General features: G+C 38.4%; 1 protein-coding gene across 1 annotated transcript; it reads right to left on the reverse strand.

Moving 5' to 3' along the window:
* Positions 1-1,141: 1,141 nt before the first annotated feature.
* On the reverse strand, positions 1,142-20,050 carry hoga1 (4-hydroxy-2-oxoglutarate aldolase 1). The gene is made up of 7 exons (XM_020652928.3): positions 19,443-20,050; positions 18,278-18,406; positions 16,804-16,931; positions 15,788-15,922; positions 7,585-7,681; positions 3,190-3,323; positions 1,142-1,948 (listed from the first exon to the last, which is right to left on the reverse strand). The coding sequence occupies exons 1-7, from the start codon at positions 19,660-19,662 to the stop codon at positions 1,799-1,801; spliced, it is 993 nt and encodes a 330-aa protein (XP_020508584.2). The 5' UTR covers positions 19,663-20,050; the 3' UTR covers positions 1,142-1,798.
* Positions 20,051-22,572: the final 2,522 nt, after the last annotated feature.

The raw sequence follows: 22,572 nt of genomic DNA on the forward strand, positions 1-22,572 counted from the left end.
CAAGTGTAGATATGTTCAAAACATTACTTGTGACTCTAATCCAGGCTCCAAAAACAATTTACCTGCTGAACTGGCAAAACAAATTAATAGTGAATCTAATTTCCCATAAACATGTAGGTTTCAGTTTATGTATGTTTCAGAAGGTGAAGCTTCTCCCACTGAAATATCCAAACACAAGTTGGAATTCTAGCATGTCTGTCTTACTATCCATCTATCTATCTATTTTTGACCTTTCAACAAGCCCTCCCCAGCTGCAACAAAAAACAGTAGTTAGTTTCTGTCTGAGAAATCATCTCCAGGAAATGTAAAGTAATCGAGAAATAAATACATTTTTTGTGTCGCTTGTGATCCGAAAAAAGCTACAAATTCACACGGGAAATGTAATGCAAACATTTAAGTGAACCAGTTTCTATCTGCTCAGCTAAGATGTAATGATTTGTGTTTCTTCAAAGAGTAGACTGCGCAGATAATGTTCCATTATCGATCACTTATCTTAGTTTATGTGTACACAACGCTTTCCCTAAATTGTTGTGTACACTCCACACATCATTTATTAAATAGTTATTGAACTTTATGTAAGTCTGCTGATGATGCATTTTATTCAAAAATAGACTCCCTGACACTTAAGAGCAAGTGTAATAATAATAATAATGCATAGTGTATTACTCTATTAATATATTATTTTCTGTGCTACTGACAGGATCAACCAGGCAGTGCCATGTTAAACATCACTCCTTCAGTGGTATCTGGTGTGTTGTGGTACTTTTTGTAAAGATCAGTTGTTTTCCTAAGTGTTTGTAAAGGGGAAATATTACCTGGCTTTGTTTTTTTTATGAAAGCTGCCAGAAGGATGTAGCATAAGCCAAGTAAGATTTCAATCATTAGCTCCATTAAAATAATAACAGCAAATGAGATTTCCTTCCTATGTCTTCATGTAACTCTGACAACATCTCAACCAAAACAGCATCTGTATGCATAAGATTTTATGAAAGACAAAAAACTAAAATTAAAATTAACTTCACAATAAAAACTAATTTTATTGTGAAAAACAAGTGCTTAAACAGAAAATGTGCTCTTCTAACTTTGTAGGTGAACTCAATTTTACAACTGCACTCCTAGGGTTGAACAGAAAATCAAACAATGGTATGACAGTGATTTATTTTAGAATGAAGTAGACAGTAAATAAAAAGTGTTCAAAAAAACAATGTAGCATTGTAAGTGTGGAAGAATTTCAGTCAAACACTTTAAATGTGTTATATGAACTATGCTGCTTAGCTAACGTCTTTGCTACAACAATTCCATCCAAACAATCACATCTCACCAGACAAACTTCTTTTGACCTTCAGCAGAGTGAACTTACTGACCTGCTGTGACTGACTGACCCATCAATCACTCTGTAAATGTTAACATTTGTTATGTTAACTTAGGATCTAAATTAAAATCATTCAAACAAAACTAACTTTGAAAATGTCATGATTTGTATTAAAGTTTTGATTCAAGATTTTTGTGACTGAAAAGTTTTATGGTATGTGTAGGTCTGCTTTGCAATGCTCTTTTACATTACAATACATGTTGTAAGTTTGCGTTGAATTTACATGTTTGTCTAAAATACATTTTAAAAATAACTTTGTTTTTTTTGGATATTTTTTTACGTGTTCATTTTTGCAGTGTGTCCTCTTTTTATTTGCCACATCACTGATAAGATTTAGTCTATAGGTAAAAGCTTCCAGATAAGGTGAAGCCAAACACACTCACACACAGACAAACACACACATTCACACACTCTTTCAGGGTCCCCTCAAAGCCAGCCGTTTGAGGAAAAGTCCCGCCTCAGCTGCTGAGTCTCGGCCTCTGTGAGCGGCTGCAGAGGTGAACGACAGGCACCGCCATGGAAACCAAACCACTCCATCGCCTGCTTGAGGGCAGGGACTCCCAACTTCCTTGTTACCTTCAAACACAAAGACCCCAATCAGTCTCCATGTACCCCTAAACATCCTTAAAATCATTCAAATCTATTAGTTTTGTTAGTTGGCTGCTGTGTCTCGTTGGTGTCTTGCTTCATTATACCAGTGAGCTTGTGTTTCCATGCTGCAGTATGTGGAGGTGTACGCCTAGAGTGTGGAAGTGGTCAGGGTAGTGACATTTAACACACCTGAGCAGACACATTTGTAGCCTGAAGCTAATTGTTCAATGCTGTCTCCTCACACATCTTTCTCAGGCTCCGAGCAGCTCTGAGAAGAGGCAGCGCTCTGACATTCTAACCTCGGTGTGTTGCTAAGTGCCGGCGCTCTGCTCACTTGGTAGAAGTTAACTCAGAGCTCCAATTTGAAAAATGAACACTCTTTATATCCATGTAAGCAGTTCTGACTGCTTGTTTCTGTCTCTTAAACCTCAGATTCTGTTGTGTAAAAGCTAGAACAATTTGTCTATTTAATGTTGCTGTATTTAATTTGAACTGTATTACAGCTTGTCTGTAGACTGTATACAGTTACCTCAGTTGTTGGGCCTAGAGTCGGGCATTGTATTGCCATCTTGTTAATTTTTTTAAAGCCAGATGTGGTCATTATTGGACCAGAGGGTGGAGCAGGTGAGTGGCAGCAGTCTATTTAATTAACTGGCTAAATGGAGAGTAAACCCCCCCCCCCGCAGAACAGTTGTCACGAATAAAGAATGAGTTAAATAATGAGCTATGCACAACAAATACATGTTTTCTGTAAAGGCTGTAAATGTGTTTATTTTTGCCGTAAAGTTGGGCTTTAAATATGGGACATAATGGGGATTGACTCACTTTGGATGCCAGCCTCAAGTGGACACTCAGGGTATTGTAGTTTTATAGCACTTCATTGTTGCCTGTATAATTTGATCTCAGAGGTTGAATCTGAATTTTGTCACTTCATTTTGTAGTTACTACTTACCTATTAGACATAGATAAAATGTAATATAATATTTAAATCAAACTGAATGGTTTTAAGTCAGGAGTTGTATTTCATTTTACCAGGTTGGTATTTACAAATGGTGTACACATCATTTTTTAGCCCAAAACTATTATGGTTTGTCTCGTGTGTCTTTGGCCATAGCTACCACTTGATATTATTTATCCAGTCTGTCACTATGAGTGTGAGTTTGTCTCAGATGAGTTTGAGTTGGGCGGTGGATAAAAGTGTCCAGTGCGCAGCAGATGGTACTCACGCCGGCGTTGGGCTCGATGAGGCGTTGCTGCAGGGCTCTGGCTTCCTCCCAACAACCGGACACACACAGACGCTCCAACTCACACAGCTCCCGACCGAGCACATTAGCCAGCGCACACACTCCACCAACCGCACCTACACACAGATCACAAGGACTGTTAAAGGATCAGTTCACTCATTTTCTTTCTCTTTTCTTTTCTTTTTCTGTGCTTTCCTGAAACAATAAGATGCTGTTACAGAATGAAATGTGTTCTTGACTTCCTAAAACATCAACCCCTCTCCTTTGACTATACTTTCTATTTAAAGAAGAAAAAGAGCAAACAACACTGACATCTCTGTCTACACATTTTAGAATGCTAAATAACATACTTACAATCAAATGGCAGTAATAATGTTAATGAAGTGCAAAATCTTGTTGGAATAATACATTTTTGTTAATAAGGAGGGGGTCATTATTACTGTAGTCACTGATCATTTCTTGTACTTTGGCCATAGTGACAGCTGTATCCATCTAGTCAATGAATTTCATGAAAACCAATCAAATCTGTAACATTTTCTTTAACGTGACCACAAAGAAAAAGAAAAGTAACATTTTGAGTGTAAAAAAAAAAAAAATAATGATTAGGAAAAAAAAGGCCTAAATCCAAAAGTAACACTGCAACAGATGGGTTTTTTTTCTCCCTCTTCTTGCCTTAACTTTTTAGAGGTTTGTCAAAACACAGGACCATGAACGATTCATGAATATGACACCTCTCCTGTTTGCCTGGTTCCTTATAATCGTACCATTTAGCTTGACAATTAACTAAAAATTACTCATGGTCCAGCTCTTTGCAGTTGGCTCTGTAATTCATACCTTTGATAAGTGTAAAGAGGTGGCCTGCAGAGTCTCATAAGAGCAGTTCACTGTGTGCAATCACTCAACTCAGCACTGAGAGTGTTTCGATTAGAATATTATTACCAATCATGCACAGTGTGCTAATACATTAAAATGCAGGACAGGAAAGTACAAGATCACTCCAGTTTGAGGTCTGAGCATTTCATCCTCCAGCTTCCACACTGACAGATTCAATGTTCAAATAAGCGAGGATAAAAAATAACAGAAAGGACTAATGTGCATTCTCTTCCTGATGGTAAGCTGGACATATATTTCTATTACATAAATCCATCCATCACTGCTCTGGCTTTACATTTCAGCTGTCAAAATGCAGAACTAAATGATTTACTGTCATCCTTTTTAGAGTCCCGCCTTCCATTTTGCTATTTTCCTCTGCTGACAGTTCAGCAGGCAGCAGCGCTTCTCATGATGTCTCTTTTTTATTTAGAGCTGGGTACACATACATTTTCCCAGGCAACAAGATATCATGGCCTCTCAGTGTGACACCTCATTGTCTGGTGTCTGTTGGTGGAGGAGAGGAAGAGAGTGGCAGCCTCCGTTCGCGGCCTTGGAGTTGTTGATAGTGTTGATAGACGAGCCGGCGGCGGCTGATGGGAGGAATTTTTTCTGTCTGATTTATGCTTCTGTGGCCACCGTCGCTCACATCACACAGCTGACAGCAGCTTACCAAACACTGCTGATTGACAGGTAAGTGGCTCCACCTCCTCACTGCTCTGGGAGTGCCCGCTCAGAAGCAGAGACAGCATATGATTTAAAATGTCCAGAAATGGGCAGGAACTAAGGTTGAATTAAGATCCAGAAGCGAGAGGAATATATCTCGAACAACACAGTTTTTATTATCAATGACATCTTTAAAGCTACAGGAACTTTGCCTTGACATTTTCGAAAATGGACAAACGATTTTAAAGTTATGAATCTTTCTAAGCTTTTATGTCTATAAAAAAAACTATACAAAATCATCTCATTTTACTTATTAGAGCAGTATTTTGAACCTTTTTTAAGCCAATCTCTGTGGGATGAAAAAATCCCACGGAGACTCCACCACTCAATTTTTTACAAACTGACATACAGTAGCTCATTATAGTACATATTTTGACAGTTTATCCCCTACAGCAAATGTAACACCTCTTAATTCAAACTATTTCACAAGAAAATTGTAGTGCTAAAGTCAGCCTGAGTGAATGTGATGTGAAGTGTTAAACGGAGACTCAACACATTAATGTGTGTTACTGCGGGATATTGTGGACAAAGAATTGACAGCGTATTTACAACTGTTCCTAGTAGACTATACACGATGGGTTTTGATATTGTGTATATCAGGGAGCGCCAAATGTTTTGGCTAACTTTTGGGGAGCTGCCATGTCGTCCATCTTTTTTTTTTTTTTTTTAAGTCTATGTGTGCCAATGAGGATTTGATAGATGTCTGCCATGAACCCTGACAACTATGTTGAATGCAACAATGTGCCGCAACCTACATCCATTTGTTTGAGTTGTCTGAGCAAGAATCAGAGGAGGAAGCAGAATCTGAATATTTCATGTCGGTTTGTTGCTAGATGGTGAGTTACAAAATACAATGTTAAATGATCGCTCTAAAGCGTTGGCTTCTGCTAAGTTATAACTAGTAAACTCCTGCCAACAATTGTGAAAATTTGATTACAGCATCAATGTAGTGAGCTGTTGGGAACAAGACTTTGGACATTTGGTCGTTACGGACTGCCATTTGAAGGCATAAGACTATTAGACCTGGAGCAGCATGTAACACACGGTTACAGAATGGGGGGCAAAGTTGTTCCACTGCTGATCGGCCATTGGAGGTGCTGCCAGAGGTGTAAAGGAACGAGCTGGCAATATGCAACATCAGAGCTGGCGAGGCAGAACAGCACTATGTGTGTGTGTGCATGCCTGAGTATGTGTGTATGTGGAGCCCCCGCTATGTGCTCACACGCCATGCTTCTCGAGCTCCTCTCGGCGTGCCACAGTGATTTGTAGCGATGTGAATTGACACTGGGACACGAGTATTCTGACGTTACGGATGCAATATGGAAGTACGAGGGCGAATGACTTCGTTCTGCTGCAGTCTGTATTGCTACTTGAACACAGACTCCCAGCATGAACTCATTATCATATCAATCAGTCAGCTTTACCTTGCACGCACACACACACGCACACACACACACAGCCAATTAATCCCCTATTTCAGTTATGGAGATGAGAACATGTCAGGAGCAGAGATCAGAGAGTTGTGTCAGTGTGTGTGTGTGTGTGTGTGTGTGTGTGTGTGTGTGACTCATTAGGTTTCATAGCATCATATTGAAAGTGATCCATGAATGTGTTATCTAATCCAGGCTTGTTGTACACTGTACGTGGCCATCAGCCATAATTTTCATAACGCTGCTGAAAAGACTGCTGAGTTTCTTTTACCGCAGCTTTAACATGTAAGATCACATGTATCCCTGCAGGAAGGAGGAAACTCTACTGAACCTTGAGCAGATCAAAATAAAAGACAGAACAGTCTAAACTTTTTTTTTTTTTTTAAATCAGAGGAAAAGCTTTTTAAACAGAAAAGAAAAGAACAAAAAAGGTAAAAAAAGGTCAGAAAAATGTGAAATACAAATGGCCATGCAATTCACATTGGACAAGAAATGTCCTCTTGTGTACATTTTTCAGCCTCTGTGCTGAAGTTAAGACAATTGGGATTGATGTTGTACTGAATATCAGCATTGCTGTGACTCGGACAGAAGCAGGCTGAGTCCCAGAGATTATCACAGCGTGCTAATATTTAGCATAACTGCATAACTTCCAGTGTGTTATTGCTAAAAAAAAAAAGCTGTTACACAAGTAGCATCAGGTATTAAGAGATACTTCATTTTTGTCCAACAACTCGTAGTAGTAGTAGTACTAGTTCCCAAACTTGACGGGATCATTTGAACTCTTTCTATTTTGTGTAAATCACAGAATGTATAAAAAGATGGATGACATACAATGGAGTTTGACATCACGGTGATTGACAGCTTTGTTGACAAATGAGGTGCTGTGTGCTTTAGATTATCAGAGTAGAGGAGGAACGCTGGGAAGAAACGTAACATAGACTAACACAGCAGTCAAGGAAAGTTCCATGACCGTCTGCTATAGCCTGTACTGACCTGATTGATCTTTGCCGTTTTATCAGCAAATTAAATGTGTGCTTTGGTTAGAAAGTGTGCAAATTGTCAGTGACCACATTTATACAACAAGGAGAATGAGGACAAGCTGTCCATCTTTATATACAGTCGATGGTTACATCAAAGGAATGGATGGGGGCTTCTGAGAGCTTTTGACTAGTTATCAAAACAAACAAAAAAATGAATGCATGAGTTATGTGGATATTTTTTTTAACACTTGTAATTATGCAATAAGGACCATAAATTACATAAATACCAAAACCCCCCCAAAAACTCAACTATTTTAAAGGAGAAAAGGAAACAGAAGATTACAGCCTTGGGTGTTTTAATGGCTTCTTACCAACAGAATAAGCGGCCATGAGAAACCCTGCTGAGCCCGCCAGCACCTGGAAATCCTGCGTTTTGGTTTTGTGAACAATCAGGCCAATCCGTGTGATCTGAGGAACAGAGAGAGAGAGAGAGAGAGGTAGGTAAAAAAAAAAATAGAAATGTTTCATATTCGTCACTCCTCCCTGCTGTCAGGATTAATAACTGCTGTCGTTTATTTTATCCCAGGAGAGGCTTTCACAGGAGAAATAAGACGACAAAGCCAACATCTCACAAGGTAAACAAATCGCTCAGATTGAGACGAGCATGGACTCTTCACATGCTTTTTGGGAGAGGGTGGGGGATGGGTTGTTCAAGATCCCAAACAGAAGAAAGAAGACAGAGAGAGAGAGAGAGAGAGAGAGAAAAAGACAAGTCCCATGTGAGAAATAAAAGGGAATAAGCTTCAAACAGAGGATGGGGAAGGCTCATGAATAATTGATAATCTCTCTATTTTGTTTTGCCTCTTTTAAATCTCTTTTGTCAATCCAGATAAGAAACGCCAAATCCAAATAAACCTGAAATGTACAAAGAAGAACGTGAGACGACTCTGCAGCTGCTCAGCACATGAAGCTGAAAACTCCACAGGGAAAAAAAGAACCTGCAGCCTCCGGCTTCTGTCTCCATCACTGCTGCCAGGGAAGGTCTATTTTTAACCGCCCAAGTGTCAATCAGTTTCCTCATATCAGTCATTTCAAACACGCAGGACTGTAATTGATCAGTCACTCAATCAGGTTACAGGAGCTCCTGCTGGTCTTCTGAAAGCTCTGGCTGGCTATTTTGATGAATCTCCCCAGTGGGAAAATAACATCGCAGTGAGAGTACTGTCTGCCCCCGTGACAGAAAAACACTCATTACTTTCTTTTTTTAAAGTCTCATTATTGTCATTAGCCTTGAGTGTTCAGCATGAGAGCGTGGAAACCCAACCTTCCACTAAAAGTAGAGTCTAAAAATAGCGTCCTGACAACCAACAGGATGGTATCTTTTTGTTGCTTCAGGGTAACACCATGCCATATCTCACTTCAGAAGGAAAAATATTAGGTAATGAAAAGCATTATAGTTTAAAATGAATCTGTATTTTCAGGTTCTACGTGAAAACCTACAACATGGCAGGGGTCTGGGTTCTCACTATAACAAGTGCTCTAGTTTCTGTTTGCAGTATGTTTGTAGTTGGAGTATTATTGACCAATCATGTATCAGCAGGCTTTACTGTATGTATGGAAAACAGTCTGTATGGAGAGCAAGAGCAGACAGAACTTAATCCGCCATAATGACATCCTGACACCAATCTGCAGTAATCTGACATGTATTTATTAAACTCTATAAACATACAGTATATCTGCATGCAGGTGCAGCTAACAATCCATTCTAGATTTAAAAAATTCAACTCTACGAACAAAATCTGCTTGATTCTATGTCACAAAAGCCAATCAGTGTTAAGGTTTCCAGACTTCATGGGATGCATTCTGAAATCTTTTAAAATCACTACTAAGTGGAATTTTACAGTTTATAATATTTCAAAACGTAAAGCAACCAAGAGTGGCAGATGGCTTAGGCTCTCCTCAGCCTACTCCACCTGATGTCATGAAACAGCCTACACTTTCTCTGGTCTCTTCAGTTGATTAAGAGTAAGATTAACTTGATTGTCCCAGTGGGAAATTTGTCTTGGACTTCACGGAGCTCTGATGCAGTAGCAAAATAACAAAATACATTCATTCGTCGGTAAAACATGTCAGTTAAATATGAGACATTCTCCCCCAGCAACCATCACAACAGGGACACGGTTTACCTGATTGTTTCCATCTGAAAGTTTCCTGTCAGTCTAACCTGTCAGAATTGGCCCAAAAAACAGTCATCAGGACACATGCATACATTTGCAAATTCAATACAATTTGGTGTGTGCTGGATATCGGTAGGAACTTATCATTCTTACCCAATTCAACGACCACTCAACACTTTATGAGATAGTATGCTTACTTGATAAATGTTAACACGGTTTATTCTTGTTAACATTTTTATGACTGTTAAAAGAAATGATGAACCCTACATGAAGCTTATATAACTCTGTTCTTTTGCTTCAGTGTCACTGTCTTAACTGTCGCCGAAAGAAGACCTGAAACACTCGATCAGGTTCCTTTCACACATTCAGACCATGACATGCATGTGCACCCATGTCCATTATCATCCTGAAGGATAAGAAGAAAGCAGAAGCACTGACCAAAGTCATCATTTCAGATCAAAACTGCATCTCCATTATTATCAGATCAGAACTGCATCTCTATTACTAAACAAGTTGTTGCCTTTAGAAGTAGGCTAAAGTTGGTGCAGAACAGCAAAACAGGCAATGGATAAAGAAACGCACTGTGTGGGAGTGAAATGATATATACGCATCAAATATATAGCGAACCAGAGATCATACTTCTTTACAAATTAATACAAAATCGTGTTTTCTTCAACAACTTCTATTTATTAGAGAGGTGTGAAATGATTAAAAAACACCTTTAGAATAAATATATGGTATACAGGTTGATTCTCATTTAGCATCCATTAAAGGTCATATAGTGTGCAAAATACACTTAAACATGTTTTTCTAACTCTATTATGTGTCCCTAGTCCGTCCACATAACACATAAAAACCTTTAATGTTTGCTCCACTTTTCAGAAAATGTGTGCTCAAACAGTCGGTTAAGAGATTTTCCCATCATGACATCACAAAGGGAAGTAACCCCTTCCCAAGGTGGGTGACACTCCTACAGATAGGTGTTTGTTCTGCCCTCTAATACCTCCTTTCAACTGTAAACAAAAAGGGCATGGTGCGAGAAAGCCCAAGCCACAGACCCTTACAGAAAGGGGCGTGGTCAAACACAGCTCATTTACATTTAAAGACGTAGAAACAGCCTGTTCTGAGCAAGGCTGAAATAATTGGCGTTTCCACAGTCAAAAGTTGAGAATGGCACCAAAATGACTGATCCGTACTGTCCTACTTTTTTTGTACCCTTCTGTTGGGGTGCCAAGCATACTGATCTGACCCTAAAGGTTAGAGCGAGACACACTGAAGTCCGCTGATTGGTGAAAAAGAATCTTTACTTACCGTGCGACAGCGGTAATAAGGGCATCATTTATTTTTGTTTACTGTGTCATATTCTTCATCTCATTCTTCATTTTATTGGCTGTCCACACTATGTCACGCCACTGTGATTTAGTGATGTGTAAGGGTACGCTTGACTAACGCAAGCAAGATCAAACGTATATGGTATTCTGTACCAAACTATACTGAACCAAACCTGACCACTAAGTGGAAACGGGGCTATAGAGGGGTTTAAAATGCTAAATATAGGATCAGGGTGGATTGTTATCAATAAACTTCAAAGACATGACTTTAAAATCTGAGTGACAAAATGCCCTTGTTAACATTAGAAAACTTCATCAAAAATCACTCAGTTAGCCATTTAGATAAAAAAATCAAGATTGTGAAGGCATGGCACAGCAACATCTACCTGCCAATGTAGTTCATGGTCATGGTCCTTTCAGATTGTGTTTCCACAAAAGCACCGTAACTAAAGATCAGCCGCCATTACGTCTATATTTATATTTGTTTTATGAAGCGCGTCTGAGCACTCCCAACATTTCCTGTTTCTCTTCCTTTCCCATAAAGACAACACGATTACCCCAAGAATATCTGAACATAGTGCAAATATGGGGGGCGGGACGATCACTTTCTTCACGTCATCAAGTTTGCAATGAACTCTGAGTAAGTCCCACATGAAAGTCTGCAGAGATGATAACTATCCATGTTTGACAATGGCCTGTGGATGATAATAACATTGGGTGTAAAACATACAACTTTCTAGAGACCTTTCCTTTAATCTCTTAATTAATTAAATAAAAAATATCAAAGCTCGAGTAAACTCAAACTCTATATCAGGAGAGTTTACAGAAACCGAAATGACAACATTTTGAGTGAAATGAATTTATAGTACTTTTGAGATGCTTACCATTATACACATTAGATTATTCATTAAACAGTCAGAAGGCTGCTGTGGATTTGGGTGACACTGAATTATGTTATCACTTACCTCGTGTGAAAATGATAACTTAATATGCAACTGAGCGATTATTTCAAATATTTTATGTCGTACAGGCTCTTCTGTTCTAATTCAATTAAAAATGCAGAGCATCTGTTTCTCCATACACTTAATATTAAAACTGTCAGTTCAAAAGTTGACAGAATGGTAATTAGTCTGACAGAGCATGCTGGGAAAATGGAGGCTTAAACTTCATTAATCTTTTTTTGCTAATCAGGGCTAAGTTTTATTGACAGCTGAGGAAAAAAATGGCAGCGTTACTTTGAGTCTCGTCATGTCACAGTTAAGTGTGTGACTATCTATCAAGCGTTAGCTGTTGAGACGTAACTATAAATGTTCCTGGCTCTCTGGGTAGTGGGTGTTTTAATTATTTCACTTAAGAGGCCTTAATTGTTTGGATTGAACATACAGTCTGAATTAAATCACTGTGACGAGGAGGGAAGGACGCGTCAGAGGCTCAAGGCACAAAAAGTAAAAACAGCCAAGTTGAGTGTGTGGCATGAGGATTCTGATTTAAGAAGATTAGGTGAGATGAAAAGACATTTGAATGATTCCTGAAATCATTCGATTGAATCTATTTCTCTATGACTTTCATCTTTGAAGGAGATCAGATTAAGTGCTGGAAAGACGTTTGGTGGACTAATGTCTCACGATTCAAACTTTCATCAGCATCACAATATCATGTTGATTTAACGATTTAAAGAAATAAAAAGTGATTATAATATTGTATTTGTACTGGTTGATTTAAGAACGTTTAGACAGAAAAGAAACATAGACACATCCAAATCTGGATATTCAGGTCATTCAGTTCATTCAGTTCGGATTTCATACTTGACAGTTGGATTGTTTGAAAGACATGAAAGTGGATCATTGACATATTAATGAAATCTCTGCAGTCTCTCACTCATTTTGCCAAAGCACCAAACTCTGGCACTTAAAAATAAAGCCAACACAGAAGTGCAAAAACTGCATTTCCCCGAGTGTCCACTTCAGGCTGACTGCAAAAGACAAGGATCCCCCCTTAGGTCCAATATTCAAATGTCAACTTCTATGGACTAGTTTTTTTGAATCAGCTGTTTTGAATAAATTAAAGCGTTAAGAGTTTTACAAAATGAGGCATTATAAGGGGCTGATTTGACTGACAGAAGAGTGCGTTATAGCTGTTTGTTTAGCTGAGTGACTTTAAGCTCTCAGCTTTGTTTGTGTTGTTTTCATCCATTTGGATATCCTGGGTAGATGCCAAGCTTAGACAAGCTAGATATTCTTGCAAACACACAGTTCTTCTTTGGACTGTTAACAAACTCAGAAACCTTTGTATAGTTCAAAACTAATAAAAGGTTCAGATGTAGAAAAAATGCCAGCAGGCTATGAATCAACAGGACAGTAGACTCTGATGAAATTTACATTCTGGTGGCATAAACACTTTGTGGTCTGGTCTGAGTTGTTTGCTGCCGTATCCACAGTAAAACTGTTTGTTAAAAGTTTTTAAAAAAAGAAAATAACTATGAAGAAACCTTTCAACATGGACAACCAAAAAACACCTTTTGATTTTCTGCTAACATGTCCTCCAGTTCCTGAAAACCCTTTTCACATCTCCTTTCAGTTTTAAAACAAGACTCAATTCCAGCTAAGACCATCAATGCTTCAAATGGGAGACATTTCTAAAATAGCAGGATGTGGCTGATGTGTTTTCCACTCATCTTCTGAATAATCTTTGTGCAACTTGTCTGCCTCCCTCAAATTGACCCTTCACCCTTTGTTTTCTGTGTTTGGCCTTTTCACGCCTACATTTGAGCCGGGCCGCTCCGTGCTTGAACTCCTCCCACGCTCTCATCTCCCGGCGAGTGGACAAACATGTTATTTCCCAAATCAGAAATCCATTTGCAACTTCTTGCAGACACTTCCCACACAGACGCGAAGGTTTTAAGAGTTTGTCAAGAGATGTTCCTTTTATTTTTTTTTTCAACAACTCTGCCTGTCTTCACCCCTGCGGGAGAAAACCAAACACACACACACACATGCACTCAACACACACTTTTTTAGTTCTAGCCTCCTCATTTACTTTGCAGCAAGTTTTCAGAATATGTGCTGCACAAATCAACTCGTGAACGCAGTGCTGTTTCTGCTACTGTGCAGCATTACATTATGCTTACACAGATTTTCTTTTCAACTACATCCTTAAAAAGAAAATCTTGCATGGCTTTTAGTGTTATTTGAATATATGTGAAAACAACATTTTTATTTCCATCCATGCACAATGAGCCTTGCTAAATAGTCTCTGTCTCCACCTTTCCCTCACTGGTCCTGCATGAAGTATTTGCTGGTAATAGATGTATTCTTAAGAGACTGAAGAAGACGGTACGGACCACTCACACTAGTCAAACAAACTGGACTTTGGGGGTAAAACGTTCTTGGACATATTACAGACTGACTAGTGTGTCCCTTAGTTATCAAATTAAACGTTCTTACACATAATTAGTTGAATAAATGTTGTGACTGTCATTTCCTTAGATTTCACATTTTGGAAAACATGGAGAGACTAACTCAAATCTGTGTGTGGAAGAAAAACATCGAGCCACAAACAGCAGACAGCTTGCACAGTACAAACATTAACATCATTTTCAGTTCAACCACTTAGGTTGTCTTTGCAACAGCTTGTTATGATCCATATTTCCCTATAGGTAGGCTGCGACCTCTAGTGGCCGAAGTAGTTATGAGCAACATGGTCAGTTTGGGGTAGAGGGGGATCGTGTAATGCCTAAATAAATATTAAACAGTTGTATTTGATGGATATTTATTATCTATACTCCTGTATGAGAGACAGAGCAATCTAACATTACATTTACATGGCTTCATTATTAATACCTTTATTTCTACAGGAAGAATGTAATAAAGTTACATTTTCATAATGAGCTTGAAAAAAAAAACTAGAATGTGTATCTATGAAACACTACAGTATTCCTTTACATTATATTCATAGACCCTGCCCATATATAGCTCCGCCCACTTCTAACAAAACTCCATAAAACATTGCATCGTGCTGTCTAGAGGTAATTGATTTGGGGGAAACAGACGGGTCAAGAATCCCAGGGCAGGGTAGTATGAAGGATTCAATCTGGGTGAGGATTTGGAAATCTTTTTTTTTTTCTATCCAAGATCTGGTAATCCAGTTAACTTCTGTTCCTGATTTTCAGATTAACTGGATAGGATCAACCAGATACACTGACTTTTAAAGATGACCAAATCCAGATAACCCAGAAGTTGTGATGTCATTCTACCTACTTTGTCTTCAGGCAGCACCAAAGTTCTCACAAACTGAAAGATCCTCACACTTGACTTCCAAATATCAAGATTTGATTAAATGAGATATCCTCAACCAGATCCGATTATTTTTAAACTGTGCTCAGGACTTCAAACCAGGGATTAAGCCAACGTCAACATCTCTATCAAATGTAAAGTTATCAAAGCTGCAGGTTGGTAATTTATAAATAAATGTACTTTTGAGCCAGTGTTTCCCCTACCATTATATTGGTAGGTTTTTAAAAGATTTATTTTTGGGCTTTTTGTGCCTTTATTGTAGAGACAGGATAGAGGATAGAGTTGGAAATCAGGGAAAGAAGTCATTTAAAGATACCTTTCCGATAGAAAAGGACATCTGTCATTAAAAGTAACACATGAACACCAAGATTCCTTCGAGTGTTTGTGTCGGCGTGTCGGCATGTTGGCTTGTCCTCACCCCCCCAACGCTGTAAACCTAGGGGAAACACTGTGAGCGATGGAACTGGCTTGATTATTTCAACCCAAGACATTTTTTTTCTAAAATCCAGCTAATTTGGGTGCTTAAGCTAAACGATCCGTCAGCAATTTCTGATCTCATGAGATGCAATTTAGCTTTGTCAGGTTTATATTAAATAAGCTTCAATTTACAGGGAAATCAATCGCCCTGATACTTGATCTGGATATTTGCAGTCAGTCTCTATCCTGCCTCATCTTAGCGTCGATTATCACAAACTCAGATATAACGTTCTGTTTCCATGCAGCACGCTGAAAGCTGCAGGTTATGTTGAAAGAGATTGTGGAAGGATTTCTTACGTCTCCTCCGCTGTCTTTCAGGCCGACAATGTTTGGATGCTGAGACAGCTGAACCACAGCGTCAAGCGGCAGCTCCAGGCCCGTGTTAGCCGGCACACTGTACAGAACCACCGGCACCGAGCTGCAGTCGGCCACCTGCAGAGAATAAAAACACAGGAATATATCCTTAGACACATATAGAGATATATATATAATCAACGTGTCTAAGGATATATATGTGATATATCCTTAGACACTCTCATATCTCTGCTAGTCTTTTTTTAATACTGAATTCAATAACTTTCATTTCATTCTCAAGTCTTGCAAAAGTTTTACTGGTAGTGATTGACTTCATTTTTCAAAAGCCTTCAGACTTTGACTAAAAACTCATCAATCTATTGGAGAGAACTCTGTTTTTGCTGCATTGGATTAGACGAGATGAAGGAGTTTATTATCAAGAACAGTGACAACATTTTGGCAAATCTTTATTGGCTTATGGTTTAAAAGGTCAAATTTAATTCTGTCCCATTTTCACATAACATTTTAAAGCACTAAGAGGTACAAACAGTTTGAGGATTGCCTCAGCCAGCAGCTGCAATCTAATTCTTTGATGTTCAGATTGTTATTCTAAATATACAGCATTTTGGTAAGGATCCCTATAAAAACAGACTTTTTAGGTAAGATCCTTTTTTATAACTACAACTAACTACAAATTACTATCCTAAAAGCCCCCAAACTCCATTGACTAAAGCAATTTTACCATGCAGAACAAAGAAGTTACTATCCCTGCCCTGATTGGTTCTTTTATTAAATATATATCTGTTTGACTATAATGCTTAAAAGGTTAGCTTGGACTCAATAAAAGTTTGAGTCTGTATACTGTATGTAAAGTTTGTATACCGTCACAGAGACTACAGTGCAGCCATTGCAGATCCTCTTGCAGCTGTTGGTAAGTTAAAGGATATATTCAAGCCAAGACATGTTAGAGACTGTGTGTGTGTGTGTGTGTGTGTGTGTGTGTCTGACTGTCAGCTGACCTTGGTAAAGTGCTGGACCAGAGCACGGCTGTCCATCTTGCCTTTGTAGAAACAGGGTGTCACCACCAGGGCAGCGTCCGCCCCGGCTGCAGCCATCTTCTCTGTGAGCTTGACCGTGTCTCTTGTTGCTTAATGTGGAGAAATATGGAAAGAAACAACTGTAGTAAGAAAACACACACACGTTTTTCTGCAGCTTCTTCCTCACCCTCAGTGAGATAAACATCCAAAGGCATAAATCTCAGAGGAACTCAGTGCTGCAAGAGGATTCATATGTTTTTATTTGTTCACTCTCTTCAATGTGTTTCTATAGTATACTAAAGCTCCTGTATGTACACATAATGCATGTGCTCTCATGTCCAAGGCCTCCATGTATACCCTATCGACTATATATATGTCTGCTTCCAGCGACTCAAGAAGCTAAATACAACAACCTTGGCTTCTATTATACACGGTGAACATGTAGTAAAGAATAGGAAGAGATGGAAACGTTGAAGACAGGAATGTAATTGAGTTTCTCTATTAGAATTATTTCAGGGATAAAGGTCGAGCAAAAATGCTCATGATCCTTTAATATATATTGAGCAAATATTTGTGCAATTATTGTTAGTTAGCGGCGCAGGATGTTTTTCTATCATCACTGAAAAGCGGAAGAAGCTATAGAGCGAGTTAATGCACATCTCTCTCTTTGTTCATTATGTCCAGTACAGCCTGTTACAGACTCCATTTGACTTCAATTATAAGGCCTTAAAACTAATGACATCACAACGACATCATGATGAGATTACAATCAAGGTCACTGAAGTCTTGATTAGAAAAGCATGAAGAATCACTTTGTGTTTTCAAGCAGCTGCAGGAGTCTGAATTGTCCGCCAAACTCAACAATTAGTGAGTCTTTAAAATGCAAATGTTAGAAAAGAGAAAGTAAACCAAAGCTTTCTTGTAAAACTGGAAGACAATTTATTAATCATTATCTGAATCAACTGCTACGAGAATTAGTCTTCTCAACCTACAAAATTCAATCTGCAAGATCAGTGAGTTCTCGTTTAGTTTATTTTTTATAACACCGAAGCCCTGAGAGGATAAAGAGTAAAACCTGGGTTTCCTTCAAAGTCTGGACTAGATTGTTTCCCTTTTTACATCGAAATAGTAAAAACCAAAAGAATTTGCCAGCATTATCCTTAAAGTGCTTTTTTCATTTTACCATTTCTCAAGTTCAGTTTTTCATTTGTGAAAGGGAAAAACTATTAAAGGCATGAAATATCTATAATTTAATGTCTTTAATATTGTATTTTTTATTTTATTATTTGGGTTTCATTTTTTTTTTTAATCTCTTGTTATCCATTGTATCTGTCTTTTTTAATCAAAAATAAAATAAAGGAAAAAAATAACTGAAAAATGAGCCAGACTTTGAGAGGTGACCTTTGAACTTGATGGTCTTTTTAATGTAAATACTAAAAGTGTACTGGAGACTTACATTCACATCCTGATCCGGCCATCAGTAGTTTTCCTGCAGGCAGCGATCGCCTGACAGCCCTCACTACCTCCACCCGCTCTTCTTCTGTCAGGTACGGGTACTCTCCGTTAGAGCCCTGGACCACCAGACCTGCAACACAACACACAGTATTTTGTTTGCCTTTAAATCCCCCTTTTATCTTTAAAGAAGGTCAAGTTAATATCCTCGTGCTTGTCTGCCTGATGGCCGCACATTTTAGACAGTACTACCTCTGAAAAGAGTCCAGACAGGCTTTTGTGGATCATCGTACACTTTGCTTGTCGTGACAATGGGAAGCCACATTTCCTTTAACTTTTCTTTCTCAGAAGATATCAATATGTTCTGTATGAATTCACAGACTGGCAAAATAATCCTGCCCCCTTCAACACCAGAATCCAACACAGAAATCCACACCGGACATGTTGTTGAAATAAAAAAATTAAATTCAAATCTACTGCCCTCTGCTCAACAAGATTGACCCAACCTGAATATTAGTAAAGCGAATGCAAATGTAAAAAAAAAAGGAAAAAAAAAAAGGAGGAAGCACAAAGTTGTACCTGTAGGTAATACAAACTGTGTGAATAAAATTCACACTATACACCTGATTACAGCCAGTAAGCCATAATAACTATTCACAAGGATTAGGGCCAACATGTTAACTTTTATTATCACAAGTAGGCAGTCAACAGTCTTTTATGAAGTGACTTTAAAAATCCGGTGTAATAGCAATGGGAAACCACTAGATGGCGATAAACACCTGCAAAACAAGGGGATTTTCCTTTTTTCCCCCCGTGTGTTGAACTTTGTCCTCTCTGAGTTAGGTCTCTAACTGAGCAGGTACTGCAGACTGATCATTGACTGACAAAAAGCAGGTTAAGCAAGAATATGAGTTTAGACGTGTTCCTGAATTGCCTACCCACTTTTTTCACGTGTTAAATTTAACTTCTTGAGAGTTTTCCAGTTTTATAGCCTATCAGAGTGACACATATTTACTCCCTCTCTGCTTTAATAAACCATGTTATTTAGCTCTACTTTCCCTAACGTGGATCATCTTTATCCCTTTAAATGACCCAAGAACTTTAGACTGCGGAACACCTAAACTCCACTGCTTTTTTTTTTTAACTTAAAAGTGTGAAACATGTCTTACCTTTGAATGGTATCTTGGCATATTTCTGCAGGTTTTCCTCCAGTTTCTGGTAGTCCACGTCCTCTTTGTCGGTAAACGGGGTGCCAATGGGCGGGTATATCCCGCTCAGGTCCAGCCTGGCAGCAGATGAGAAGTTCTGGGTTTGTTTCCATGCTGCAGTCAGGTGAGCTCCGCTCCTGCACCGGGGGCTCAGAGCTCTCCATGTCCGCACGCAGAGCATTGTGAAGCGGACAGTGACCGACGAGGTGCTCGCTGTCTCTAAAGCTGGGACTCTGTGCAGCTGTTTGCAGCACAGGACGACTGTTAATCACTAACCTTCTCCTGTAAATGTTCACCGGATTTTAGGAAACACGAGCAACTTTGAAAGTGTCCAAAAGTGTTCACTTTAGTGACTCGTTCAGAGGCCAGCTTTATAATCCGTAGCGTGTGTTCAGCGTGTTTCAACTCGGACAGGTTCATTTCGTCATATCTCCTCATTGACCTGCATGACTGTGAATGTTATTTAAAACAATACTCACTAGTTCTACTGTCAGGAAACTTAAAACGGTACATTTCTTGTAAAACCAGGCGATGTTGATTTTGTTTGCCTACGTTGAAGGCATCAGAAGCTCCGCCCAGCAGCAGTAAGGGATCATCACCCACAAGCTTGTCCCAGGGAGGACAGGAGGTTCAGTGGGTCTTTACTCCTAAAGACCTCTGCTGAAACCCAAGATAAAGTGTTTGTTGTCTTTCATGCTAAAAGACCAAAAATGATTCAAACAGAACAAAAAATCTGAGAATGAAATATCGACTTGTTAGAGCTCTACTAAAGGAAATTATAATACTGTACAGGCAATGTTCCCTTTAAAATGGTAAAAAAAACAAAACTCTTATCTTAGTTTGTGAAAACGATATCTGAATATGGGATACATATCTGAGTAACTTTGATTTCGGATAAGCAGACAAATGTTTTTTCTTTTGTGTTTTTTTTTTGGCTCCTAAGAGGTCACTATCACGTCAATCTCCTGATTTGAACATAGTCTCTCCATCAACTATTATAATAAGATTTTTAACAAAGAAAAATATGAAAATAGACTTAAACTGTTGAAAAACAAATACTAGAATCCCTACGTAAAATAAGATAATTATGAAGAAAAAGGCCAATGACCACATTTGTTATAGGAGAGAGCATACATTAACATCATATTGTAATTTAACACATCAGGAGTGTAACCAATGATTCAAAGTGACATGGTTTTGTTTTGAGTAATGCAAACCAGACATTATTTTTTGGAGTGTTACAGATTTTGAATTTGACGTTTATCCCCAGCGTCTGATAACCTAAACAATACTGCCACCATGTGGAGAAAAGGCAGTACAGTAAAATCAAGTAAAACAGATGACAATATGATAAATTGTAAGTTGTAATTATTTAAAAATATATATTATTTTTTTATTAAACCTTGTCTTCATTGTTCAGGAAAATCCTTATGCAGCGTGAAACACTGATATGGGTAGTTCTAGCTTTGTGACCATTTTTGTGGAAATTTTAACACATTTCCCTCATGCACAAAATCAGATGTGTAAATAATGGAGTTTGGTACGGGGACGTTTTATCTTCATCCAACACCTTCAAAATGAATGGAATGTAAACTGCTCATCATTGGTGTGTTATGATGTAAAAGGGTTAAGCACCCAAATGAAGACAACAAGGCTGAAAAATAGAAGAATAAAATACAGCACAATGAAAAGTTCAAGTTAAAATAAAACAGGTTCAAAACAAGCTGATAGTTAAAGAGTTCCTTCACAGTAGGATGGCTGGCATCACTTCTATAGAGCTCATCATCTCTGGCCCAGTGCACATGAGCAAAGCATTGAACCCCATAACTGCTGACGGTGCATGCGATCAGTTCAGTTCAGTTCAGATCTTTATTGTCCCTGGAAGGGAAATTTGATTTGCAGCAGTGGACACAAAAACACAACAGATAAACAATGCAACACAACCTGATGAAAAAGTTTCACTCAAATGTTATAAATAAATAAATATAATTCATGGAGTTCAGACAAACATCTGCTCTAACCCCTCTGATGAAATGCATGTGTTGAGTGTGTATAATTATAGTGTATAGTCTGTGGAGACAAAAAAGACACCTTTAAATTCCCTTGCATTCATTGACAAAAAAATGGTAATCTTATTCCAATCATGCAAAAAAAAAAAAAAAAAAAAACAGGTAGAAGATATCAGGCAAAAAAAAAAATGGCTACAAGAGTGCTCTTGTTGATAAACTGGCAGAGGAAACGGTGTGGTGAGCCAGTTCTACACAGGAGGAGTGATGATGTAATGAGAGACAGATGGGTCAGCAGCTGGGGATGATTTGGGAATTTGTACAGAGGAATGTTCAACCTGAAAACCGTTTAGTTCCAGTCTCCAGGTTGAACAGCATGGCTGTGTTTCAATACTCAGACTTCCATACTTTTAGTTTGCCAAGACAAAAAAGTCCCAATACTGGATGTAAAATGCTGAATGTAAAAAGTACCAGGATGTGAGCCAGCAAGCTTTTTTTTTTTTGTTCCTTTTCTTACCCCATATCAAATCAATTCAAGGTGTTTTATTGGTGTTAATGTAATAAAAACAGTTGAATAACAACAAATGAAACACATTAACCATGGTCATTTTCAGTACAGTAATAATAATACTATCAATTAATTGTGTTTTGATAATAAAAGTAATAATGAAATTCTATGAAAACAAAACTAACTAAAAAAATAAATAAAAGTCCAGTAATACAAAACAACAACAAATAAACATTGAAAGTGGAAAATGGAATTGACTGTTCCAATTTGTGTTCATGAGACTGTTTAATATTTTTTGGTATGTGCGTAGACTGTGTGTGTGTGTGTGTGTGTGTGTGTGTGTGTGTGTGTGTGTGTGTGTGTGTGTGTGTGTGTGTGTGTGTGTGTGTGTGTTTTGTTGCTAATCTAATAATTATGGTTTTTCTCCCTGCTGTTGTTATAGCCTTTGTGTGTGTTGTTCATGTTATTGTGGGGAAGTATTCCTTATTCACAGCCTGATATTTGGGGAATGATGTGAGGAAGTGGAGCTCTTTCTCTACCTGCAGTGTGAGAGCAGAGTCTGTCTGAAACTTTGCTG

This window comes from Labrus bergylta, chromosome 1, assembly GCF_963930695.1.
Source record: "Labrus bergylta chromosome 1, fLabBer1.1, whole genome shotgun sequence".
In the NCBI taxonomy this organism is placed as follows: Eukaryota; Metazoa; Chordata; class Actinopteri; order Labriformes; family Labridae; genus Labrus; species Labrus bergylta.

What these genes read in the sequence shown, in the direction of transcription:
- hoga1 (XM_020652928.3), bottom strand. Translation starts at nt 19,662, where the DNA reads ATGCTCTGCGTGCGGACATGGAGAGCTCTGAGCCCCCGGTGCAGGAGC. An exon ending in TGCCAAGATACCATTCAAAG is followed by an intron (nt 18,407 to 19,442) that starts GTAAGACATGTT and finishes GTTGTGTTGCAG; the next exon opens with GTCTGGTGGTCCAGGGCTCT. An exon ending in TGAAAGACAGCGGAGGAGAC is followed by an intron (nt 7,682 to 15,787) that starts GTAAGAAATCCT and finishes TCTGTTCCTCAG; the next exon opens with ATCACACGGATTGGCCTGAT.